Below are 27551 nucleotides of genomic sequence, written 5' to 3'. Positions count from 1 at the left end.
CTCCCGGTCCGATTGGGGAGGGGCCCAGAGAAAACTACAGAGTCCGACATTGTTTTTGCAAAGTTACACACCGATTTAATGTTAATTTTAGTGACCTCCGATTGGCGTAACCGGGTGTCATTACTGCCGACGTGAATTACAACCTTACCAAATTTACGCTTAGCCTTAGCCAGCAGTTTCAAATTTCCTTCAATGTCGCCTGCTCTGGCCCCCGGAAGACAATTGACTATGGTTGCTGGTGTCGCTAACTTCACATTTCTCAAAACAGAGTCGCCAATAACCAGAGTTTGATCCTCGGCGGGTGTGTCGTTGAGTGGGGAAAAACGGTTAGAGATGTGAACGGGTTGGCGGTGTACACGGGGCTTCTGTTTAGGGCTACGCTTCCTCCTCACAGTCACCCAGTCAGCCTGCTTTCCCGGCTGCTCGGGATCTGCCAGGGGGGAACTAACGGCGGCTAAGCTACCTTGGTCCGCACCAACTACAGGGGCCTGGCTAACTGTAGAATTTTCCACGGTGCGGAGCCGAGTCTCCAATTCGCCCAGCCTGGCCTCCAAAGCTACGAATAAGCTACACTTATTACAAGTACCGTTACTGCTAAAGGAGGCCGAGGAATAACTAAACATTTCACACCCAGAGCAGAAAAGTGCGGGAGAGACAGGAGAAGCCGCCATGCTAAATCGGCTAAGAGCTAGTAGCTACGCTAAGCTAGCGGATTCCTAAAAACACGCAAAGTGAATAATGTGTAAATAATTTAGAGGTGATTCAGCAGAAGGAGTGCTTTAGTTAAGGCACGTAAAGATTACACTGGGAAACAAATCGTAATCTAGATAACTAGATCAATCTAACTGCGCAGATTAAACAGCTAACAGATACAGAAAAACACCGCTGTGCTCCGGAACAGGAAGTGATACAATACCGCAGCGTGAGTGAGTGATTTTATTTAGTAAATTCAATGAAAGTTGTAAAATCCAGGCGGCTTTTGATGGCTTTCAGTGGAGTGAGTATATGAGAAATTGTTTAACAGGCAGGACATGTTCCAACTTGTCCTTAAGGCTTTCAACAGAGGTGTTTTTCCTGTGGCGGAGCGTCGCGGCGGCTGCATCCCGACGCGCGGACCCGTCCGCACGTCTTTCATTAAAAAAATCTCCTTTAACAGTGGAATATCCGGATAAAATGCTGAAACCGACTTCTTCTGAAACTTCTCTGTTCTCTCACGACGTCCTGGATCAATAGAACCTGAAATGTGGAGGTTTTCAGCTTGAACAGGCTGAGCGCTGTGCGACGTCTCGTACTGTGGGAAGTCCTTAAAGCGACAGAATCACCTCAAAATCTCTCATCAGCTGTTAAAATTTTCACTGAAAACCAGCTTAATTTTTCGAACCGTGTTCACTTCGATGTGTCTCACAGGTTTAGAAAAAATTTTGATCAAACAACGCGCCAGTCTCTCAGCAACTTCTCAGACAAAGGAATTCCGACGAGGGGCTGGACGACTCCTCCCACAAGGAGTGCTCACAGGTGAATGACGTCACCGACAGGCGTGGAAAAACTCACGCATGCGCACGAGGGTTCAAGCATGTCTGACGTAAAAACATATGAATGAAATCCATATAGTTTTTGAAAAAAATAAAAAGGACCGTTACTTTATTGACAGCCCTCGTACATTAAAAATACGTAGATGACACAAGAAAGTGAAAACACTTATTTCCATTATTGTTGTGTGGGCCGCTGAAGAGGAGGTACTGCTGGCTCACCACCACCAGATGGCGCCCTGCTTGAAGTGCGGGCTTCAAGCACGAGAGGGCGTCATAGCAACCGGGAGTGACAGCTGTCACTCGTCATCAGCACCAGCTGTCACTCACCTCACATCACCACCACCATAAAGGCCAGACTGCAACTCCACCTCCCCGCCAAGAAATCAGCAACCTTGGAGGTAATTTCTCTGCTGTATTCACAACGAATAATAGTCTGATCTCATTTGCAGCCGTTTTCCTGTGACGTGTTCCTTATCTGCTGTATTGGCGTTTGGTGTGGACTGCGACGGCAACGCCTCCCACCCCAACCAGATAAGTGGTTTTCACAGGAGCTGTCCGAGTGTGTTATTGGAGGTGGAGGTTCTTCCTCCTTACAGAACACAGACTGTGGGATTACTGAGTGTGCGTACTCACACTCACCTGTGCTGTTTCTGTTCTCTGCCAGCAGTACCAGGTCTGACAGCTGGAGACGGTGACCACCTGGGGACCCAGGACTTGGCGGCTCCGGTGTTCTTCAGATCCGTTGGCAGTGAGGGCCGTGTGGGATCCGGCTCGGTTCTGGACGGGGAGTCTCCTATCCTCAAGCCTGCCCACACGTCACCCAACGTGTAATTGACTATAGTCCCAAAACTGATTGTTGTCTGTATTCCGTTGTGCACAATTTACAACATTAAATTGTTACTGTTTGGCTTATCCATTGCCCGTTCTTTTACGCCCCCTGTTGTGGGTCCGAGTTCCTACACTGTCACAACAACCCTTGACACATGTCAGCTACCTATTTCACAAACTGTACCCAATCTAGAGCCTGTGAGTCCCCATGGACAACATGCTAGTTGATTCATAATCTTGAATCAAATTTTTTATAAGATGGTGTTGATTGGATATGTCCTTTAAGTTGACCATACAAAACATGAAATATCATGAGTTCATATACAACTGTCTGCAATAAAACAAAAGTCAAAGCAAATGTAAGAATCAATGTTTATGTTTTTTGTGTGTGTAAGTGTGTTTTGTTTGTTTGTTTGTTTTTTTGCAGTTTCCATATCATCCCAAATTTTGTTATTTGGGGTTGTATTACAGCTGCTACCTGTATCTCCACTCAAATGTCCTCAGTACTGATTGGGTGCCATTGTTTTGATTGATATGGGTCAAAGTGGCATATATTTTTATGCATTTGTCCATTTTCCTAGATCTTGCTTTTCCATTAATAATATGAGCAAAGCATCACTCATGGTACAGGGGGAGGTGATGGTCAGAAGATCCTGGGTTCAAATCCCCGCCTGAAAAAAATCACTAAGGGTCCTTGGGCAAGGCCTTTAATCTCCTATTGCTCCCGGTGTGTAGTGAGCGCCTTGTATTGCAGCACCCTGACATCAGGGTGAATGTGAGGCATAATTGTAAAGCGCCTTGAGCGTCTGATGCAGATGGAAAAGCTATATAAATGCAGTCCATTTACCATTTACAGGACGTCCTAAACAGGAAGTGCCAATTTTCAAATCCACAGTAAAAAAGGAAATGTTCAAATGTCAAACACTTCCTGGATTGACAGATGAGAGCCCATGAAATCTCGTGGGAACTCAGTAGCAAGCTCACACTCAAACAGGAAGTGCCAACTTTTCAGTTACAGTGAAACAGGAAATGTTGAACACTTCCTGGCATGGGTGGAGCTAGAGCGGAAGCCAGGGTTTGACTGGACTCCCGTGAAATCTGATTGGACACCGATGACTGACATGGCACGGCACCACACGTCTGTTTGAAAGACCTGCATTTTCAAATCAGTGAGTCACAATGACTGCTAGGTTCCTCCTGTCCAGTAGTTTGTGCTGTGTACCACAAAAAGTTCTTAGGTGTCTGGGGGGCAACTGAAAGGTTTTTGCCATGCTAATGCTTCCCTGAAGCATTTACTCAAAATAAAGTCTGAAGAACCTAAATGACATGATGACATGCTGACAAGCTTTGCTCGTTCATGCCCGCGACATATGCATATTAAGAATCCAAAACATGTATAAATGCCAGACATCAGGTTTAAACCTACAACATTTTTGCGATGAAATACTGACTATGGACAAAGTCACAAAGGCAGGTGACAAGAAATCCTCATGCAACAGAACCGTTTTATTGATATCACTCATGTGCTGAGATCCCATAAATGTGTCAGTGATCAACTCTCACACACCTTTGTTTTCCATGATGTGTGTAAACAGGAATTTAGATACACACCTTCACCAGAGCGTGAAGCTCGCCAGCGTTTCCTAACTCCAAGGTATTTATGGGTGAATGCAGTCTGTTGGCTATAGGCGAGTTTATATAGAAAAGAATCCAGTTCTGTTGTTCCAAACATCAAGCTGACAGTGTTCCAAGTGTGACTTAATACATGACACTGGGTGTGGAGATCTGTTTCGATTCACGCTTCTTTGAATAATATGCTTCAACAAATGTAAGAAGAAAAACATACTCATATGTTAAGCTTTTGGGAAATGATAATAAGAGTGTGAGAATGTTGATATCATAATGTGTAAATACAGATGGGCGTGTCCCTGTTCTCTCTCACAGTGCAAAAATTACACCAAAATACAGCTACTGTCACCTTACAGACCATTTTATTCTGTGTAGTAGGCACATGCATGGAAATTGAAGGATGTTACTGAGCAACTGCTACATAAAGAATATGATGCTGCTGTAGTTTAACAATAATCTTCTCAAGAGTTGGTAACAGACAAGTTAGCCAAATACCTGTAATGGACATGTGGCAATATGGGTAAGTTTCCTGCAAATTAAGTCATTGCTGTATGTATAGTAACTAAATACAGTGTGTCCAAAAAAGTGCCACAAAATCATTTAACTCTAATTCTGTAACAGCTAATCTGAATTCTGTTTTCTTTTTTCAGACATCAAGATATATGTGCAGAATTTCTTCTGATGTAGTTTCAGACTGATCCAGTGAGGATGGCGCTTACAATCGAGCAAAACAGGAGCACTGGTGGAATTCTACTTTGAGACCAAATCAATCGTGCACATATTGAGCACATTTTGTGAATGCCATAACTCTTACAAACTGAGGTGAAATTAGAAGTGAACACCAGAGACAAAATTCCCTGAGATATGCTTCAAGATGACATATGACAGATATCAGTGTTCAAAAGTGTATAGATTTTCTATGGCTTTATTTTTGTGGCACTTTTTTTGGACACCCTGTATGAAATAAATACACAAAAATACTAATTAAAAAGATATCTATTTTTATTATTATCGTATTATGTATTGATTATTCTTTAACATCACTTTATACAGTAGTGTGCAAATCTTTTAAGCACTGTATTGTTTCTTGCCATTTTTATGCTGTTAATTAGTTTGTTAATAGTAAGTCACTTCAACTGCTCCCTTGTTTTTACTTGGCACATATTTTACATTGGATTACATGGAGAAATGTGGCAGAGGTGGGGTTTGCACCGGGAACCTTCCACACTGAAAAGACCAAATTTGAAGCAAAGTTTGTTTGTTTTTTATATGAAAGATGTACACCCTCTGGATTTTTTAAGATTTTCTTTGGCACTACTATAATTTATTCCTTAGCATTTAAATAAGGAATTCATAATATTATATTGCCAATATGATCAGAAATTTGTGGTGTCTGAAAATTATTTAGAATTTCTTCCCCTGAAGGGGACAAATTCAAACAATCAGACACTCCATGACCTACATTTGGTAGTGATGTCAAATCATGTGGGGCTTCCCCCAGATCTGCACAAGAGATTTTTAACAGGCTGTGTTTATGACTAATGCCCATACATGCACACTAAGTCTTCTCACAGTGGAAAGCGGCTGCCGCTTTTACGACGGCATCAAACAGTTATCAATTAAAAACGAGTCATCATAACACAACATCACACTTATATAAACTTTGTGTGTGATGTTTAATTTTTATACATTATATTGTAAATCTGTCAGTTTGTTTCTTTGAATAGCTTTTAAGGTGTGTCCTTTGAATCCATCTGATATATGATAATCATTTGAATATCATGAAGTTAAATAAACATGAGTCCATGATTAAGGATGCATAAAATAAGGCATGACATCTTTAGGAAAAGTGCATTGGATATATGCATGTCAGTTTTGATTGACATGCTTGTCTCAGTCATGTGCCTGAGGCGGTAAAGGTGGTGGAACTGCAGGTATATGCACATGTGGAAGCCTGTTGCCAAAATTGGCTTTCTCTGTTGGCATCACCAGAAGTTATCCTGTATTGCAGCCATCCACTAGAGCATAGGTGTCAAACTGATTCCAGAAAGGGCCAAGAGGGTGCAGGTTTTCTTTGTAACCACCAACTCCAGCAGGTGATTTCACTGATGAACATCACTTTGAGCAGATGGGAAGAGTTCATCAGTGAAATCACCTGCTGGAGTTCATCAGTGAAATCACCTGCTGGAGTTGGTGGTTACAAAGAAAACCTGCACCCTCTTGGCACTTTCTGGAATCAGTTTGACACCCATGCACTAGAGGATGATAGAGGCATTTTAGCTTCAGTTTTTAGGTACAGTCCTTTATCTGTCCTTATTTACAGTCTGTACCTGATCTACATGTACTTTTTGTTGCAGGGTTAAAAGGTAGAGTTGGCCCAACAGGCAAGATTGGCGAGCGAGGGGATCGTGGACCCACTGGGAAACGAGGGCCTGCAGGCGAAGCTGGAGATGTGGGCCCACTTGGTCCCCTTGGTCACAGTGGACAAAAAGGGGACAAGGGTGAACAAGGCCCACCTGGAACTGCAGGAATCTGCAAATGTGGAAGCCTGTTGCCAAAATCGGCTTTTTCTGTTGGCATCACCAGCAGCTATCCTACAGAGAACACACCCATCAAATTCAACAAAGTCCTGTTCAGTGAGGGTGGGCACTACAACCCGCAGACAGGGAAGTTCATCTGTGCATATCCGGGCATATATTACTTCTCCTATGACATTACTCTGGCTGATAAACACTTGGCCATTGGGCTAGTGCACAATGGCCAGTATCGTATCAAAACATTTGATGCTAATACAGGAAACCATGACGTGGCATCTGGATCCACTGTAATGTATCTGAACCCTGAAGATGAGGTGTGGCTGGAGATCTTCTATCATGAGCAGAATGGTTTATTTGCTGACCCAGGCTGGGCTGACAGCTTATTCTCTGGTTTCCTCATCTATGCTGACACAGAGTATTTTGATGCACTGGCAGAGGACTATACATAAAACCTGGACACAACACAACAAAGCTGTCATCACTACACTTTAATGTTTATTACACATACTATGGTATGTCAACCTATATTTTTGTACAAAATATATGTAATATTATACTATTACTACAATGACAATCTACTGATTTGTTATTAGATTACTTTTAAAAGCTTGAATATGTTTTGGCTGATTTGTTTAGGGTTTGTGGGAGTGGTTCGGTGTAACATTAAAAACCGATGGCAGAGAAAACCTGGTTTCAAACTATTAATTTGAAACATGTGCCACACAGATATTACAAAATGTAACAAATCAAAACAGTCAGTCATAATATCTGAAAACATGAGTTGATAACATGAAAACAAAAGCTTGATATCTTTGGATGATCCTTGGTTGCAACTAGAATTAATTTATGTCAAGCAAACTGTTATGATTTGTCCTACAAAAAGAATCCAAAAATGCATTAAAAGTAAGTGTCTTGTTGCTGCACGCTGCCTCGGAGCCAGGAGACTGATTAGGTGATACACGTCGTTCCACGGCCACCTCGGAGCTCAAAGAGGACTGAGGTCCGGTGCATTTCTCCCACGCTGGCCCAGCGGGTGGCCCTTGTCTGAGTACCTCAGCCTTCTCTGAAGCCTGCCAGCGTTCCCTGCTGCCGGGCTTGGACCGGTGTTTGCCCACTTTCTTCCTTGCTATGCCCATGCCAGGGGTGGTGTTAGTTGCGGGCCAAGATTTACGGGGAACCAAGGATTCCAGTGGCTGTTGTGAGGTCTGGGAACCCGGTGGTTGCAGAGGCGTGGAGGAGGCGGAATCTGGCACGGAGGTCAGAGGACAGGTGTTACTGCCTGACAGCTGTAGTTGAGGTTTGTATGTTAGCTAATGTCTTTTTGATATTTGTGATAAGCGGCAGAAAGGTGGTTGTGTCTATCAAAGTGGTCGTGGGTGTGGTTGGAGACTGGATGCTGGTTAGTATGTTTTCAATAGTTGTGATGAGTGTTTGGGGTGTCAGATCTGTTACGGAAGTCGTGGTTGTCTTCGGAGCTGAGGGTGGAACGGAGGGAGTGTCGTGGGTCAAAGTAGTCAGAACAGAGTCTTTAGTATCGAGCGAGTACAAAAAAATCCATTGGGTCGTCAATATATGAGGGGATGTGTTCCTGGACAAAGAGTGATCTGACATGGCTAAGGTCAGGTAGGCAGAGAGGATGTCGGGTTCAGAGTGAATCAATTTGCTAACAGTGTCCAATATGTGGTCCTTCTGTACCTGGTTGAAGCTGTCAGTGAAACCTAAATAAAGGTCATGGATCTTAAAGAACACTTTGGCGGTGTGGTGTAGGTACTGAGTGTTAGAGTCCTCTAAAGAATCTAATACCTGGTCCCCCTCAGTGTCAGACCCAAACCTGTCCTCTAAATCCGAATAGGTGTAGTCCATCTCTGGGGGAGAGGACTTAGCTGGCAGGAAGTCCTCCGGTCTCCGAATCTAGTCTGGGAACCTACTCGCCTTAAACAAGCCCTCCAGCTTGAATAATTCCAGGAACCAGTTGAATACCCATGTCTCGACCTCCGCCAAGTTTCATGCCTGATTCAAAAACCGTGTTTCTTGCCGGGAGTATAATTAGTGTGAAAACAGTTAAATAATAAGTTCAACTTTGAAAAAATGGATTTCAGTTAAGGTCCAGGGTGCTGCCGAGGCCCGGCGCCAGAAAAAAATATTAAGGGGGTGATGAGTTTATCACAGGGGGCGGGGGCGGGGTCGCCCCCCCCAAAAAAAAAGTGTGCACCGGAGGCGTGCGTAATGAATTGGGTGCGCTCCTGGAAAGCTCGTGTATTTAGGGTACACCGTTGTAAGAGACTGACTAAGAGTAAAGAGTGATGACAGTATTTTTTTAAATTATTATTTGAACGTACAGACCCTCGGTCAAGTGATCTCCTGCATACCACACAGAGCCGGTGTTCTGTCGAGATGAGGTGCGCCAACTTTCGACACTCTGAGCTGTGACGTACCTTCGTGTTGTCCAATACACGGAAGGCTCGTGGCAGAAACCACTGATCTGTACAAAATGGATTGGACCAATCCGATTGGTGCAGAAACCACTGATCTGTACAAAACATTAACGTGTGACAGGACTGCTCATTTAGAGAGCAATTTTCTGAAGAAAAATCATTGGAAATGTTTTTTGTTGTTGTTACCTCAAAATTTCTGATTACTGTTAAAAAAAAGTTTAGAACACTTGTAATTAAAATAGCTAAATAAATCAATAAATGGTTCTTTAGAAACCTTTCATCTGTAAATTAAAACCACCTGTTATTTCATATTAGATCATTTCTTGTTTAACATAAGGAACCTCAGACATTTATTTTTAGACAAATAAAATAACATGGAAACTTGTATATTTTTTAAGTCTGGTAGATTATTTACGAGGGCTGTCAATAAAGTAACGGTCCTTTTTATTTTTTTCAAAAACTATATGGATTTCATTCATATGTTTTTACATCAGACATGCTTGAACCCTCGTGCGCATGCGTGAGTTTTTCCACGCCTGTCGGTGACGTCATTCGCCTGTGAGCACTCCTTGTGGGAGGAGTCGTCCAGCCCCTCGTCGGAATTCCTTTGTCTGAGAAGTTGCTGAGAGACTGGCGCGTTGTTTGATCAAAAATTTTTCTAAACCTGTGAGACACATCGAAGTGGACACGGATATTCCACTGTTAAAGATTTTTTTAATGAAAGACGTGCGGACGGGTCCGCGCGTCGGGACGCAGCCGCCGCGACGCTCCGCCACAGGAAAAACACCTCTGTTGAAAGCCTTAAGGACAAGTTGGAACTTGTCCTGCCTGTTAAACAATTTCTCAACTTTTTTCAGATTGTGGAAACAGCCAGAGTGTGACGTAGCAATCTCTGCCCCCTTGCCGCTTCCGAAGCGACGCGTCTGACGTCACGACACGTTGGAAACGCACCACCCTCTGCCGCACTGAGAAGCGCAACCCTCAACCTATCAAATCCCTTGAACACAGACACACGCCATATCCATTTGTTTTATAATTAATTACTTTGGTTAATTACTTTGGTTTATTTGTTAAATACGTGATATTATTGAATAATATGTACAAAGACGAATCGGTGCAGGAAGTCCCGCAAGACGTCATTAACTAAGGCTTGGAACGTCGCGGGGGCGTTGGTGAGGCCGAACGGCATGACCAGGTACTCAAAGTGACCTAACGGGGTGTTAAATGCCGTCTTCCATTCATCTCCCTTCCGGATCCGAACCAGGTGATACGCATTTCTAAGATCCAGTTTAGTAAAGATTTTGGCTCCATGCAGGGGGGGTGAACACGGAATCCAACAATGGCAACGGGTATCGGTTGCGAACCGTAATCTCATTCAGCCCCCTGTAATCAATGCATGGACGGAGTCCGCCATCTTTCTTGCCCACAAAAAAGAAACCTGCCCCCATCGGGGAGGTGGAGTTCCAGATCAGCCCGGCAGCTAATGAGTCCCGGATGTAGGTCTCCATTGATTCGCCCTCAGGTCGTGAGAGGTTGTACAGCCTGCTGGACGGGAACTCAGCACCTGGAACCAAATCAATGGCACAATCATACGGACGGTGCGGGGGAAGGGTGAGTGCCAGATCCTTGCTGAAGACGTCAGCAAGATCGTGGTACTCAACCGGCACTGCCGTCAGATTGGGAGGGACTTTGACCTCCTCCTTAGCCTGTAAACCGGGAGGAACCGAGGATCCTAAACACACCCGATGGCAGGTTTCGCTCCACTGAACCACCACCCCAGACGGCCAATCAATCCGGGGATTGTGCTTCAACATCCATGGGAAGCCCAAAATCACGCGGGAGGTAGAAGGAGTTACAAAAAACTCAATCTCCTCCCGATGGTTTCCAGACACCACCAGAGTTACTGGTTGTGTCTTGTGTGTGATTAAAGGGAGGAGGGTGCCATCTAGTGCCCGCACCTGCACTGGCGAAGGAAGCGCCACCAGAGGGAGCCCTACCTCCCTTGCCCATCTGCTGTCTAGCAGATTCCCTTCTGACCCCGGATTGTGACTGGGAGTCGTGTGGCAATCTGTGTGTGTCTCACTTGAATGTTTTGACCCCCCCTTAGCCCAGTCTCTAAGGGCGAGTGTTGTCGTTTTGGCCGTTTGGGGCAGTTTTTCTGTATGTGCTCCTTTGAGCTGCAGAAAAAACACTCCCCGCGGATCAGCCTCCTCATTTTGGCCCTGTGCGTTTCCCTAACAACGTCAGCAGGGGGAGCTGTTGCCCCACAGAGCACTGCGGCTGTGGAGCGTGGGGAGGGCGGCCCCTTTTCGAACCCGGAAGGGAGAGGGGCGGCGCGTATCTGGCCACGTCCTTCGCCTTGCTCCCGACGGCGTTCCTCCAACCGATTGTCTAACCGTATAACGAGATCGATAAGCCCATCTAAATCCCGTGGTTCATCCTTAGCTACCAGCTGCTCCTTCAGGACCAACGACAGCCCGTTTATGAAGGCGGCGCGGAGCGCAACGTTATTCCAGCCGGACCGCGCAGCCGCGATGCGGAAGTCAACTTCCGCATCGCGGCTGCGCTCTCGCGTCCCTGTCTCATTGACAGCAGCACTGTTGAAGCGGTCTCTCCTCTGTTAGGGTGATCAAACACTGTTCTGAACTCCCCCACAAACCCAGTGTATGCTGATAACAACCGTGAGTTCTGTTCCCAGAGCGCCGTAGCCCAGGCGCGTGCCTTACCCCGAAGCACAGCAATCACATAAGCTATTTTACTAGCATCTGACGCGTACATGACGGGACGTTGTGCGAAGACGAGCGAACACTGCATGAGAAAGTCCGCGCACGTCTCCACACAACCTCCGTACGGCTCAGGAGGGCTTATATATGCTTCAGGGGATGGTGGGAGGGGTTGTTGAACCACCACTGGAACATTCATATCCTGCACAGGGTCGGCAGGAGGAGGAGCTGCAGCAGCGCCCTGAGCGCTCGCCGCCATCTGTGCGGAGAGAGCCTCCACCCTGCGGTTCAGGAGGATGTTTTGCTCGGTCATTTGATCCAACCGAGCCGTAAAGGCGGTGAGAATGTGCTGCAGCTCACCAATCACGCCTCCTGCAGACGCCTGCGCTCCCTGCTCTCCCATTGGTCGTTCAACAGCCGGGTGACGCCCCTCGGAGTCCATGACGCTGGCCGAGATATCCTGTTGTGAAATTGTAGTGACACGGACCCACAACAGGGGGCGCAAATGAACGGCCAATAGATGAGCCAAAAAGTAACAATTTAATGTTGTGAAATGTGCACAACGAATATACAGACAATCTCAGAATATAATTACAGTCAATCCACAAAGGTGACGTGTGGGCAGGCTCGAGTATAGAAGACGTCCGTCCTGAGAAGAGCCAGAACCACACGATTTCTGCCACCACAGAACCTGGTGAATACTGGAGCCGCCAAGTCCCGAATTCCCAGGTGATCACCGTCCCCGACTGTCGGATCTGGTACTGCTGGCGAGAACAAAGACAGTCAAGTGTGGGTGTGTGTACACCCAGTAACAACAGCGGTGGGAATGCTACCTCCACCTCTCACACAATAACTTGCAGAGTACTGAAGATTCCTCAGGGAAAAGAGTGCCTTCTAGCGCTCTCTCAGCTTCCACTGACAGCGGTACCGGTACTCCTGCAAACACTCACAATATACAAACAATATTGTAAAACGGCTGAGGATATTACCTCCAATGAAGTATGATATCTCGGCAACGAGGTGGAGATGACGTCTGGTCTTTATGGAGTGAGATGATGTTGAGTAGATGGGTGACAGCTGTCAAGAGGTAATGAGCGACAGCTGTCACCCCCGGCTGTGTCCATGGCGGCAGCGCCCTCTCGTGCCTGAAGCCCGCACTTCAGGCAGGGCGCCCACTGGTGGTGGGCCAGCAGTACCTCCTCTTCTGGCGGCCCACACACAACAGTAACTTGAAGTCTTGGTGCCGACATGGATGGATCGGAAAAAGCTGCCTTTGTTCATCATTGGAAAAAGTAAGAAGCCCAGAGCTTTCAAAGGGGTGCATCACTTGCCAACCGAATACACAGCTAACAAAAAAGCCTGGATGACAAGTACTGTTTTTGAAGATTGGCTAAAGAAATTGGATCGTCGCATGGGCTTAGCACAGAGGAAAATCTGCTTGATTATAGATAACTGTGCGGCACACCGAAATATCAACCTGAAACATATTGAGTTAGTTTTCCTGTCTCCTAACACAGCAAGTTATACCCAACGAATGGATGGTGGAATCATACGCAACTTGAAATTCCACTACAGGCACATCCTCGCAAACAGGCGACTGTAGACAGCAGAGAGGAGAACCTCCTTCAAGTGGGACCTGTTGGATGCTTTGTTTGTAATCAACACAGCATGGAGCAACGTCAAATAAACCACTATTGCCAACCTCTACTGGTAAGCACTCTGCAGCTTCATGATTGACATGAACTTTTAGTTCTTCCTATGAGATCCTTTAATTTGGGAGTGCCTTTAAAAATCATGGGACATTGCTTTTGATATTGGGTAACCCAGATTCCACAACATTTTCATATCAGTACTGTAAAGTGGAATATGAGAGCCATTCGGTGCAGTGGGGATGAGAGACCTGTGCTATCAAAAACATGATGTAAGAATAGTCACTCTTCAATAGAACACATTATAGCCATCTTCTGTTAGGAGCTCTCTTAGAGGCCATTCAACATCAACAGCTTTTGACCTTCTCCCGTGTACGCTGTCTGTGCACAAAAACACAAAAAGTCTGACAGGGTATGTAAACTTTTGAGCACAACTATACTTTATACAGGAGTGAAATGCCATGAAAAAAAAAAAAAATTGTTGTGTACGGTACTTTAATGTTTCCCATAATCCCCATGCGCTTCCCAGAATGCAGCAGTAGAGTTCCGCCATTTGAAAGCCATGTAAACAATGGCTAGCAAGGGTGCAGATGGCACCGATTCAGCGAGATAAGGAGTGATTATGATGATGACACGTTCTCTCAAGTTGAGAGGGTTATCTAGAAGAGGTGTAGCACCTGTGATGACCTTCTGCTGTGCCCCGATGTTGTCTTGTTGTCCATACTTCATGAGGTGGGTTTACATTGTGCCCTAAACTCTGCTGAAACCGACCTCTCGCGTGAGTCACAGACCGCGAAACGGCACAAGATTCATAACTGCGAAACAGCAAATGGAATTCCTCTAGAAAACTACAGAAATCCTTCAGAATTTTTCTGGAACAGACTTTTATGCAGAACGAAGAGGTGGTTTCTATATAAATTCAACAGACATACTTTACAGAAGTATTGTTCTGTAGAACTTTATTTGGAAAAAAAATCTATTAAAACTTTCATAGAAACACTTGAGAAAATACTTTATAGTAATCTTGTTCTGTAGAAATGTATTTATTTATTTATGGGTCAATTTTCTCACTCCTGAAACAAGGTTCTGTTGTTTATGCTGTTATGTGTTTTGTGGACTTGGTAAAGGCATATGACTGGGTCCCTCAAGGTGTCCATAGGGGGTGCTGTTGGAGTACGGCGTACCGGAGCCGTTGCACTGTGAGAGTCAGTCTCCATACGACCAAAGCAGACGTTCTCTCAACATTCTTGCATTATATCAGGCCTGTTCCTGGTGGGTGCTGGGCTCCGCCAGGGCTACTCCTCATCACCAGTCCTGTTTGTGATGTTCATGGACAGTATTGCAAGATGCAGGACAGGGACTGGAGGCTATCCTATTTGGTGGCCTCTGCATTACATCTCTGCTTTTTGTGGATGATGCAGTTCTTTTGGCTTCATCAGACAGTGACGTCCGATGTGCACTGGACAGGTCTGAGGCAGACAGAGTGTGATGTGACTGGAATGATAATCAGCACCTCCAAATCTGAGGCCATGGTCTTCTATCAGAAAAGGGTGACTTGTCCCCTTTGGGTCAAGGTAGTTTTTTTGCCCCAAATAGAGGCGTATCTCAGGGTCTTGTTCAGGGGTAAATTGGACTGTGATCGGGGCTGCATCTGATGTCCTGCAGCTGCTGTAAAAGACCATCATGGTGAACAAAGAGCTGAGCCAGAAGGCAAAACTATCAATTTGCTAGTCGATTAACGCTCCTATATCCTCCTCACCCATGGTTGTGCTTTGGGTAATGATAGAAAGAGCAAGGTTGTGGATACAGCTGGTGAAAATAAGGATCCTCCATCGGGTATCTGAGCTTACAATTGAGGACAGAGAGGGTTGAATATCCAGGAGAAACTCTCAGTTGAGTCTTGGCATCAAAAGGAGACAGACAGCTTAGGTAGTTCAGGCATCTGGTAAGGATGCCCCCTGCTCATCTCCCATGGGAGGTTTTCCAGGCAAGTGAAGTCTATGCTGGTAGGAGGCCCAGCAAAAGACACAGGACACGCTGGCATGATTATATCCCCCAGGTGGCTTGGGAACACCTCTGGATACCCAGGAAGAGTTAGAGGACTTTTCTTAGGGTAGGGAAGTATGGAATGAGCTGCTTGGTCTACTGCCACTGTGACCCGGACCCAGAAAAACATCATAAAATGAATGAAAAAGTTTCACGTTTTAGTGTGCTAAATTAAATCACATTATAATGTAGACTGTATTTCACAATGATATGACTTTTAACAAATCAAAGGGTTTTTGTCGGGTTTGTTTTTGTTGTTGTTGCATGAAATGACAGAATAAATAAGAGATGGAACCATTTGAAGGAATTTTAATATGTGATATGTGATTTACAATATTCTTACAAAGTGGTCAGCTGAATATAAGAAGATGTGTATGATGTGTATATGACAATGAAGATGGTGTATGTTTATTTTCTCACAATTGAGCCTCTAGGTTCCTTGGTAGGATGCTGTATGAAAAAAGCCTGCACTTTATAAAGTTGATATCTATTTTCAAACAAAGAACTGCTCAAAAAGAATTAACAACTAGATATTTTTCAAGGAGAACACAAGATTTGACTTCATTTATATGTACAGACGAGCACATAGTTTCAGTCCAGACTTTTGTAATACTGAACAGTGCTTCGTCTGAAACGTCTCAGTACTGCAGCTTCATAACTCGATGCTTCATGTGAACACTAGCGACACCCTCTGGTCAAAGATATGCCGAGCAAGAAACGCTGCCAAAAACTAAAGTGGAAATAGAACAAACTTCTTGAAATTTTCTGGTTGGGCTTTTAAGAGCATGTTTTATAATGCAAAATGTGTTTGAAATGACTTCAACTGAATCATTTTTTAAAGTGTCAAAACCAGGATGTGAAAATTATTTATATTGTGAAGTTACAATTTTGTCCACAGTTAAATTCTGGAAATTGCTTCCCTGGTTTTGAAACAAGCTTCCATCGGGATTGGACAATTAAAAAATGTCACTGCCAGGTTTGGATGCACGTTTTTCAGTGTTGCCTGTGATTTCTGCTCACCATATTGTAAAAGGGGGCAACAGCTGGATTTGTCATGGAAACACTTTGAAGGGTATCCAACCTGGATGTTCAGATTTATTGGTCATGACTGCAGTTCCGAGGAGGAGAGTGTTCACCACTTTATGTATCACATATTATGTAGTCACTGGGTTCATGTCATACACGTATACTAGAACTGGAATGTGTGTGGTCTGGTGTTGGCCGGACAACTGGCCTAACTATGAAGTGGGCCATACTGGCCTCCATTTTGGACTGAGATTTCCCACTCCTAAACAACCAATAGGAGAGCAGCACTCGTGCCACATCGAGAGGCTGACACATGGCCGCCAACCAATCACAGGCTAGGACAGAGAGGCCAGTATCTGGCCCAATTCAGGGCCGGTGGCGTCCCCCTAAAAATCGGTCCCCCTGATGACGCGGTTCATGACGCAGTTCATGGATTAGCACCTTGTTTCTGCTTCAAACTGCACTCCAGTCATCGTCTATCTCAGCAACAGATATCTGAAGCTTTTGTACAACATTAATTTCCACATAAATTCAGCATTATTTCATCATAAAAGGCGGTGGAAGCGATCAGAGCACGACAGCTAAACGAGCTGCGAGCTGATGCGTTCACTGCGCGTAGGACATTTCAAAGCATCACTGAAATTCTCAGAGTTTCTGCTTAATACAGCCTCAGTTCTGCTTAAAACTGACTTAAGAATGATTTAAGAGGCTTTACCTTTATCATCTGATGGTTAATAATCCCATTAATCCATTTGATTGCTTTGGGTGAAGAGTAGAGGTGGGCGGATCGATACTAATATCGATAAAATCGATACCAACGCTGGTATTGATATTGAATGATCCTCATGTAAGAGCGATACTCAAGCTTTTTTTCTCTCCCGCACGCACTGACTGCTGCGCATGCAGATTCATCAAAGTCTACTCTGTTTGTAAGAGCAGCGCTGCTCTGTGTCACACAACATGGAGCAGCGCACCCTCCCCCGGTCTTTTGTTGTTGTGCCGTCATGTGGCTCAGCGGCGCCAGCCAACAACCATGCAGGTAGGCTCAGCCTGGCCCACCCACTCAGCGCTCTCCTCAAGTCAGCCCTCTACCTCAGGAGATTTTGTTCTAAGTTGTGTTGAGTGATATTTTTTAAACAAAAATGTTGGTTGTGATAAATTAAAATAAAGTATTTCGTTGTCACGTACAATATTTGGCAAAATTCTATCCTACGACTTCTCACTCTGTCAGAGCTCCAGCATTCCTCTGTGGAGAGAGGACAACCTTCCAGAAGCACAAACATCTCTGCATCAATCCACCAATCAGGCCTGTATGGTAGAGTGACCAGACAGAAGCCACTCCTTAGTCAAAGGCACAGGGCAGCCCGTCTGGAGTTTGCCAAGAAGCACCTGAAGGACTCTGACCATGAGAAACAAAATTCTCTGGTTTGATGAGACAAAGACTGAAATCTTTGGCGTGAATGCCAGGTGCCATGGTTGAAGGAAACCAGGCACCATTGAGCTGGGAGACTAGTCAGGATTGAGGGAAACATGAATGCAGAAATGTACAGACATATCCTGGATGAAAACCTGCTCCAGAGCACTCTTGACCTCAGACTGGCGCCCCCCCACCCCCACCCCAAAAAACCCCTCTATGTCCCCCCACCCCCACCCCAAAAAACCCCTCTATGTCTTGTCATGCTCTCTTCTTGCCTTAAAGTTTATCATGTAAGGGTGCACTCATGACTTTACAAGAAAAATTATTTTATAATTTCAGCACCACTGTGAATTCCACAGTTCCTCCCCTGCTGTCTGATGTGATGATGAGGTATGTTGGCTGCAGACTGTTGTGCACATGTGATTCATACCTGGGAAGTTAAATGTAGATTCTTGACCTCTTAAAAAATTTCTAATACAATAACCCAAGTCATTTATTTGATTGTAAAATCCAACATACTGTTGGTAAAAAATCTATATAAATCTCATAGTGTGGGTGCGCGTGTGTATGTGCATGACTCCGTGTTTAAGCCTAATAAGTAGTAACGTGCAAAGGGCCCATCAGTATATCTTGTACTGGGGTTCCTGCTGAGGTTGCTACGCCATTGATAACAATGTTAACACATCATTGTACAAACACACAAGAAGAGAACAGCATTTTCCAGGTTCATTATCCATCCATCCATCCATCCATTTTCTTCCGCTTTATCCGGAGTCGGGTCGCGGGGGCAGCAGCTCAAGCAAAGCCGCCCAGACCTCCCGATCCACACACACCTCCCCCAGCTCCTCTGGGGGAACCCCAAGGCGTTCCCAAGCCAGCTGAGAGATGTAGTCCCTCCAGTGTGTCCTGGGTCTTCCCCGGGGCCTCCTCCCAACGGGACGTGCCCGGAACACCTCTCCAGCGAGGCGTCCAGGGGGCATCCGGAAAAGATGCCCGAGCCACCTCAACTGACTCCTTTCGACGTGGAGGAGCAGCGGTTCGAGTCCGAGCTCCTCCCGAGTGACCGAGCTCCTCAACCTATCTCTAAGGGAGTGCCCAGCCACCCTGCGGAGGAAACTCATCTCAGCCGCTTGTACTCGCGATCTCATTCTTTCGGTCATGAGCCAAATCTCATGACCATAGGTGAGGATCGGAACGTAGATCAATCATCGAGAGCTTTGCCCCCCTACTCAGCTCTCTCTTCACCACGACGGTCCGATACAGCGACCGCATCACTGCAGATGCTGCACCGATCCGTCTATCGATCTCACGGTTCATTATTAATACTGTAAATATTTGCAAATATTTGCAAATAAAAAAATTTGCAAATAAAAAATTAAAAATTAGCTATTTTGATCTAGAAATGTGATGAAGCATTAACAAAAGATAAATGTTGAATTTATTCTACCTGCAACAAAGACCATGAAGTAATTAGCCATCTCGCAGTTACAAGTGCATGTCTGGGAAAGCCTATAACACTTCAGAGTCAACGGTTACGGGTACCAAACAGCACAGTTTGCTGTAAGCTCAAACAATACAGCTGGAGTTTGCATGTCTGGTTTCTTCTTCACTACTGTCACAACTGCCAATGTTATTGCACATTCTAATGTGGCTGAACACCACTTGTCCCTCTAAGATGTTGACACCGACCGCATGAGGCTGCGTAACTAGTTAGCATGCCGGAGTCTTGTTTGTTATCGGAATTAACCAGACAAATCGCCCCACCAGCAAAGAACGGTGAGACTAAACACAGACAGGAGCCAATGGGAGCCAAAGAACGATCAGTCCGTCAGTCATTTCCGTGTCCGGGCCGGGTGAGGTTTCCCATGTTGAGTCAAATTAAGCCGCAGGCTCCACTCCTGTGATGCCCTTCCACCAGTTCCTTTAATTTGCAACCATACCACAATCAGAACTGATAGACTTTGGTTTCCTGGATGCTGCCCGGCGGGTCAAAGGTAATAACGCCGCTGGATGGCTTCCTGCATAATTTATAGTTGGAAGTAGGACAGTATCTGCCTTCGAACCTCCAACTTTTGTTCTTGATTAATGAAAACATTCTTGGCAAATGCTTTCGCTTTCGTCTGTCTTGCGCCGGTCAAAGAATTTCACCTCTAGCGGCGCAATATGAATACCCCCTGACTGTCCCTCTTAATCATGGCCCCAGTTAAAAGAAGAAAACCCACACAATAGGACCGGAATCTTCTTCCATTATTCCTAGCTGGGGTATTCAGGCGACCGGGTCTGCTTTGAACACTCAAATTTTTTCAAAGTAATTGCTTTGGACCTCGCTGGACACTCAGCTAAGAGCATTCGAGGGGCCATCGAGAGGCAGGGGCTGGGACAGACAGCAGCTCGATCCCGAGATCCAACTACGAGCTTTTTAACTGCAGCAACTTTAAGATATGCTGTTGGAGCTGGAATTACCACGACTGTTGGCACCAGACAGACACAAAATACCGATAAACAGAGAGAGAAATTACTTGGATTTAAATGGCCGCTCGTTGTCTGTGTATGACACAAATGACCTCTCACCTCTCCCACAATGCAATGCGTCACCCGAGACTCTGATATGGCTAATAGGATTAAAACAATGTAAATTTGTTGCACACAACACACTATTACATATTAATATGAAGTTAGAGAAAAAGTTATTTTCTTCTTCCACGTATTCAATGTGATATAAAATATTTTCCACATATAAAAGGATATATTTTTACCTCAAAATCAACACATTGCAATGCAAAAATGGTTAGAGATCTGTTAATTGTCATAACCCTTCTCTACTTAAAAAAAAAAAAAAACTAAAAGGGGCTAAAAATAAACCTAAGAAATCGAAAAGTGTGTTACGTCTTATGCTAAAAATAAAACAAGAAGCACTCAGAGTGCAAACCTCCGCCAAGGCCATGGGGGTCACTGACGCCATAACATCTACACGCCGTGGAATCATTGAACCTAAAAAAGTCTAACGATGTTTGCTCAGTAGTAAAAAAAGTTTCATCTGCTGTGACTGGATAGCATGTATCCTTAGCGCTTGGCATCACAGTTTATTGCAACTTGCATCTTTCCCAGAAGCTACTGTCACCTGATCACTGATACTGATATTGCATGTGCTTATAGACAAAAACAAATAAGAGACAAAATTCAATTTATTATTCAACTAAACTGCAAATATATGAATTTTTTAACATTTATGAAACACTTCTCTAAACAAGGCCATAGGGTCACTGACCCTAAAGAGATTCCCTCCTTGGCACAGTGATCTATTCAACAGTTCAGTGTTACAACCAAAACTATGATACATACACTTTTCTTTCCTGTATATTTGACATCCTTGACCATGAAAACATACCACTAGAACTTGGAATCACTTGTATGTCTTTATTAGTTCAAAAGTTATTGTATAAAAACGATTTTTCGGTAATGGCGGTTTTCTTCTGGATCTAGCTCCATAACATTTGAAGCTACATCAAATCTGATGACACCTTACTGAATCAGTACAGATTCAGCTACAATTTGGTGTTAGTTGTGCATCTCTAGCTTCATTTGTCACCTCACAATGACACATTTTCCACTTTCACTATATTTTTGCATATTCTGGATCACCAGATCTGGAATCCGGATCCGATCATCACCAAACTTTGTTGGTTGATAGAACATTTGACTATGTTACACCCTATTTTTTTTTCAAGCCTTTCTGCCTTGTTTTTGTGGAGTTACAAACTAGAATGTCAAAATTCCCCCTATCCTGCAATGCAGAAGAATCCTTTAAAAGTTCCTGGATCCGGATCGTGATCCTGATCACAACCAAAATTTAATAACTTGTTCCTCTTGTCATTTCCAACCAGTCCACAAAATTTCATCAAAATCCGTTCAAAAACTTTCTGAGTTATCCTGCTGACAAACAGACAGACAGACAAACAAACAAACAAACAAACAAACGCGACTGAAAACATAACCTCCTTGGCGGAGGTAAAAATCTCGACAGTTCGACATCATCTTTGTAAACGAAGCACACGACGCAGGTGGGAATAATTCGGTAAGAAAAACGTTTTTCTAAGATTAAAAAGGCGAAGGAGTAGAGAGAGAGAGAGAGAGACTTCGAAGTTCCGAAGCACTGCGTCATTGTGTCGGTGCTTCAGAATAGGTGGGGCTTTAGTTCCGTTACTAGGCAGCCAGAGTAACATAACGGGTTTCTGCATCGTGCTGAGAAAAAAATTAAATAGGACACAAACTTCTCTAGATTAAGTCAAAACAGCGACGGCCACAGTGAGTTGCCATTGTTAGGAAAACCGTCACCGTGGCGTCCTCGAGGTAGCTGTTTGTTTTAAAAAGCTAATTTAGCTAGCATCTGAGATTTAGCCGCTAACTCTTTCTGTTTCTGTTGTAGTGACATCCGAGAAAAACTGCGGACCAAACGGCGTGCTTTGAAGGAAACTTTAGTGAAAAACAAAGATGTAGAGGACGTCCAGGTAAAAGCTTTGTTACGTGCGCTGACAGTATTTCTGAGCTGCTTTGTGAAGCAGAAACGCTTTTTCGTTTTTGCCAAACATCCTCACGTCAGTGTTGATTGGATCTGATAGACTTCCTGCAGCAACTCATAGCTTTTTTCCCTTACTTATTTCGCCATCAACTTAATTCTTCACTTTGATCTCAGTGGCGGCTGGTGTGCCAGTAGATTTTCCTGCCTAGTTCAGTAGAGGCATTCAAATGAACAGTCGGAAAATTACAATTCCTCAATATCGTCCTTCTCAAAATCGGTAGTTTCACAGATAAAGTTAACCATTTACAGCTGTTGGCCCCATTTATACTTTGGAAGGAACAGTATCAAATACAATACAACACTCAAGTTCTTCAGCAAGGAACATTTCACCATTTGACACGAAATCCACACATAGTACACTAGTACCAAACAGATCACAATGACACCCCCTTATGCTGCGTTTATACATAGGCAAGATGCATTATGAATGTCATATTTGCATCATTCTTTGCACATTCCTGACATTCTTAACGTGACTTAACGCATCTGAATAGGTTTCTTAATAGTGAGTGTTGGTGCGTGATATTCATGATTTTCGGGGAGCATGTTTTTGGTTGTCAAAAAATCTTCCACGAATATCACGCACCACCCTCATTTCATCTCATTTCGTGGAGGTCGCAACTGGGCATGTTGATTCTTGATTAGTGGTGATCCTTAATAGAGCGTGACAGTGTTCTTCTCTGACGTGCGCACAATTAAACCCCGCTGCACTGCATTCGGTTTCATTGCTGCAGTATGCTGAAGGAGGACAGTGACACCATGTCGGCAAAAAGTTTCCTTCCAATGTTACTCAGCGCGCTCCTGGAGGGAGCATGTGCCTGATGTTTGGGGAAACATGCAAGACAAGAGCCACGTGGAGCCACACATCTGGCTCTCTCCGTCTCCTCCTCCTCTCTGCGCCACTCCATGGCACAGAGCCCAACTAAGCATGCAATCACAAAGTTCTGCTGTGGATTAATCTATATTTTGAGGACCAAGGTGGAGCGATCTGAATTGTTCAGCAGCTGATGGATGAATTTGGGTGTGTGTGTGGAGACAATTCACCTAATTTACAATGTGACAGAACTTAACGATACGCTGTTACCCACGACAGTGCGCAACAACGTGGAACATTATTCTTGATCGTGTGTAATGGTTCCTGATCATTTGCCAGCAACACGTGCCATTAATTGTAACATGTGGTAACAGGTCCCAACAATTCCTGAGGACACCCTGACACCTCTGCCCCGAATCATCACATTCATGATCAGCAGCCAAGAATGTATACTTCGTGGCATTCGTGACTTGCCATCATTATGTGTAAACGCAGCTTTAACAGAATAGAAAATATCACCAAATTTAGACTCTTTAAAAATATGGAAAAATTCTGCAATTGACAAAACATTGTGTACATACTAGAATGTTCACACCACCTTACAAAAAAGAGAGAGTGTGTGTGTGTGTGTGTGTGTGTGTGTGTGTGTGTGTGTGTGTGTGTGTGTGTGTGTGTGTGTGTGTGTGTGTGTGTGTGTGTGTGTGTGTGTGTGAGAGAGAGAGAGAGAGAGAGAGGAGTGGCTAGAAATGAACAAACCATCAAATCCACAGCCGAGACTCGATCCAGAAAACTTTTCTTTAAAGTAGACCTGCATTGAAAAAAATGCAGTCAGATTTTTGAACAAAAAATGACTTACATTTACACGAGATCCTTCTGAATGTAGTAAAGTAAATCTGCAAGCCCAGATCTGTCATTCAACGGAGAAATCTTCATTTGAAAATGACAAATTTACAGCTAAAATTTAGCCCTCCGCAAATTGTCCCTCTTATCATGGACACTGCTGAGACGTCACGGACAAGACCCTCTCCCAGCATGCATTGCGCCAATTGTAATTTGTGGATTTACGTCAGTTTGCATCTGCAGCTTTTTCTTGTCTTATACGGAAGGATCTACTTTTTTTAAAACTTCATATTGTCTTACGGCACGTTTGGTGAGTACACATTTCTTTTATTTGTGCTTGAAAATTATTTTGGGGGACTTTTTCATACGCCCGTTTGATTGAGTGGTGTCGCAATGAAAATCTACTGTCTTTTGCCTCCGGTACCATCGTGGGATATGGAGGCGAGACCCGCAAAGAATCCCAATCATTAAAAATATATAAACCTCTTGCAGCGTCCATGGAGCTCTGGGGCTCCGATTGCCGAGACGTGCAGTGCTGTGGATTTTGCAGCAAGAAGTCTGTCCTTGCAGCAACAGGTGTACTGGCCGCTTCGCATTAAAACAGCGAGCGTAGCGAAGGCAGAGAGCGGGAGAGGAAGAACGGCGCCCGCTGTCGATGTCATTGCTTATCTGAGCACACAGATCTGTATCTCACATTCATTGCAGCTTACTTTTGGATGTTGAAACCAGGACGTGTATAAGTAACATTACTAACAGATAAAATCAATTTCAATGCGGGATCAGACTGAAGGCGGGAGTGCGTCGTCTTGTCCCTGACGTCATGGAAATGATACGGCTGTACAAAATGTTTTCACAGAGGGCTAAATTTTAGCTGCAAATTTGTAATTTTTAAATGAAGATTTCTCCGCTGAATTACAAATTTGGGCTTACAGATTTACTTTACTGCATTCACAAGGGTCTTATAAATACATATCAGCTATTTCTTTCTGAAATCTGACCACATTTATTTCAATGCAGGTCTACTTTAAATCCTCGCTGAAACCTTGTCCCCATTATGACAGTATCCCACTCCGGACTATTCAGCAAAGCAGTTTGCACATTTTTTTTCTTGCAGACCTGTGTGCAACCACATGCCTCTGTAAAAAACAAACAAATTCAAAACTCAAACAGACTTGGCTCCATTTGTAAGAAGTGAGGCTGGGAGCTGTTTTTTGTTGGCGTCATGCTGCTTCTTTTCCACCTACCAATCTCCAAGCCACTGACGTGAGCGCCGCCTGTCTCTGGCAGTTTGTGGTCGCTCCTTTATCCCAGGTTCCCCTCACCTTCCAAACACTGTCTCAAAGTTCTTCAACTTGTTCTGGTTTTTGTTTCTACCAAAAACAGCAGCACTTGGATAAATCCAGGTTAAGTATGATGTAACCCATCATGTGATTTTCAACTTCCAGGTCCAAACAAAAAAAGGCGCGCTGTCATTAACATTGAGAACTGCACTGAGACGCTCTGATCAGGCTGCAATTAAACCGTTGCACAGACAACAGCATTAACATCGCAACATAAAACTCTTTGTATATTGTGCCTAAAACTCTCCTGGATATATTAACTGGGTTTTTAGATGTTGTTATTGCGTTTGTTGTATGTAAAAATGTCAGAAGCTCAGGTCGTTTTTCCGTTATTTTCAGTGGGATTTGCTATGAGCTGTGATCGCTTCCTGTTCATGTCATTCGGGGGAAAGTGAAGTTTGCTCTTTAACGTCCTGTTTATTATACACTCAACAAAAATATAAATGCAACACTTATAGTTTTGCTCCCATTTTGTATGAGATGAACTCAAAGATCTAAAACTTTTTCCACATACACAATATCACCATTTCCCTCAAATATTGTTCACAAACCAGTCTAAATCTGTGATAGAGAGCACTTCTCCTTTGCTGAGATAATCCATCCCACCTCACAAGTGTGCCATACCAAGATGCTGATTAGACACCATGATTAGTGCACAGGTGTGCCTTAGGCTGGCCACAATAAAAGGCCACTCTGAAAAGTGCAGTTTTATCACACAGCACAATGCCACAGATGTTGCAAGATTTGAGTGAGCGTGCAATTGGCATGCTGACAGCAGGAATGTCAACCAGAGCTGTTGCTCGTGTATTGAATGTTCATTTCTCTACCGTAAGCCGTCTCCAAAGGCGTTTCAGAGAATTTGGCAGTACATCCAACCAGCCTCACAACCGCAGACCACGTGTAACCACACCAGCCCAGGACCTCCACATCCAGCATGTTCACCTCCAAGATCGTCTGAGACCAGCCACTCGGACAGCTGCTGAAACAATCGGTTTGCATAACCAAAGAATTTCTGCACAAACTGTCAGAAACCGTCTCAGGGAAGCTCATCTGCATGCTCATCGTCCTCATCGGGGTCTCGACCTGACTCCAGTTCGTCGTCGTAACCGACTTGAGTGGGAAAATGCTCACATTCGCTGGCGTTTGGCACGTTGGAGAGGTGTTCTCTTCATGGATGAATCCTGGTTCACACTGTCCAGGGCAGATGGCAGACAGCGTGTGTGGCGTCGTGTGGGTGAGCGGTTTTCTGATGTCAATGTTGTGGATCGAGTTGGATCGAGTGGCCCATGGTGTCGGTGGGGTTATGGTATGGGCAGGCGGCTGTTATGGACAAAGAACACAGGTGCATTTTATTGATGGCATTCTGAATGCACAGAGATACCGTGACGAGATCCTGAGGCCCGTTGTTGTGCCATACATCCAAGAACATCACCTCATGTTGCAGCAGGATAATGCACGGCCCCATGTTGCAAGGATCTGTACACAATTCTTGGAAGCTGAAAATGTCCCAGTTCTTGCATGGCCGGCATACTCACCGGACATGTTACCCATTGAGCATGTTTGGGATGCTCTGGACCGGCGTATACGACAGTGTGTACCAGTTCCTGCCAATATCCAGCAACTTCGCACAGCCATTGAAGAGGAGTGGACCAACATTCCACAGGCCACAATTGACAACCTGATCAACTCTATGCGAAGGAGATGTGTTGCACTGCATGAGGCAAATGGTGGTCACACCAGATACTGACTGGTATCCCCCCCCCCCCCAATAAAACAAAACTGCACCTTTCAGAGTGGCCTTTTATTGTGGACAGTGTAAGGCACACCTGTGCACTAATCATGGTGTCTAATCAGTATCTTGGTATGGCACACCTGTGAGGTGGGATGGATTATCTCAGCAAAGGAGAAGTGCTCACTATCACAGATTTAGACTGGTTTGTGAACAATATTTGAGGGAAATGGCGATATTGTGTATGTGGAAAAAGTTTTAGATCTTTGAGTTCATCTCATACAAAATGGGAGCAAAACCAAAAGTGTTGCATTTATATTTTTGTTGAGTGTATATACGAGGTCTATTAGAAAAGTATCCGACCTTATTATTTTTTTCAAAAACCATATGGATTTGAATCACGTGTGATTACATCCCATCCCCTCAT

At 44.4% G+C, this 27551-nt stretch overlaps 2 protein-coding genes and 1 long non-coding RNA gene across 4 annotated transcripts in view; 2 read left to right on the top strand and 1 right to left on the bottom strand.

Annotated features, from left to right (window-relative positions):
• The window catches only part of LOC117519225 (complement C1q tumor necrosis factor-related protein 7), a 70947-nt gene extending 63802 nt beyond the window's left edge, over positions 1-7145 (top strand). The window contains exon 3 of the mRNA XM_034180550.1: positions 6347-7145. Coding sequence (XP_034036441.1) covers positions 6347-6975 — 629 coding nt within the window. The 3' untranslated portion in view covers positions 6976-7145. The remainder of the gene's footprint in view (positions 1-6346) is intronic.
• On the bottom strand, positions 1085-20289 carry LOC117519226. The gene is made up of 3 exons (XR_004563213.1): positions 20208-20289; positions 1216-1221; positions 1085-1096 (listed from the first exon to the last, which is right to left on the bottom strand). It is a non-coding gene; the product is annotated as an uncharacterized LOC117519226 (long non-coding RNA).
• Positions 20290-22036: 1747 nt separating this feature from the next.
• The window catches only part of cc2d2a (coiled-coil and C2 domain containing 2A), a 119921-nt gene continuing 114406 nt past the window's right edge, over positions 22037-27551 (top strand). The window contains exons 1-2 of one of the 2 annotated variants that reach the window (XM_034180547.1): positions 22037-22172; positions 22249-22330. The gene's annotated coding sequence lies outside the window, so the exon portion shown is untranslated. Of the gene's footprint in view, positions 22173-22248; positions 22331-27551 lie in introns of those variants that run through there. The other variant, XM_034180548.1, reaches the window with a different exon arrangement.

The sequence above is a fragment of the Thalassophryne amazonica genome, chromosome 10 (genome assembly GCF_902500255.1).
Source record: "Thalassophryne amazonica chromosome 10, fThaAma1.1, whole genome shotgun sequence".
Classification (NCBI taxonomy): Eukaryota; Metazoa; Chordata; class Actinopteri; order Batrachoidiformes; family Batrachoididae; genus Thalassophryne; species Thalassophryne amazonica.
This window is presented reverse-complemented; position numbering and strand designations above follow the sequence as displayed.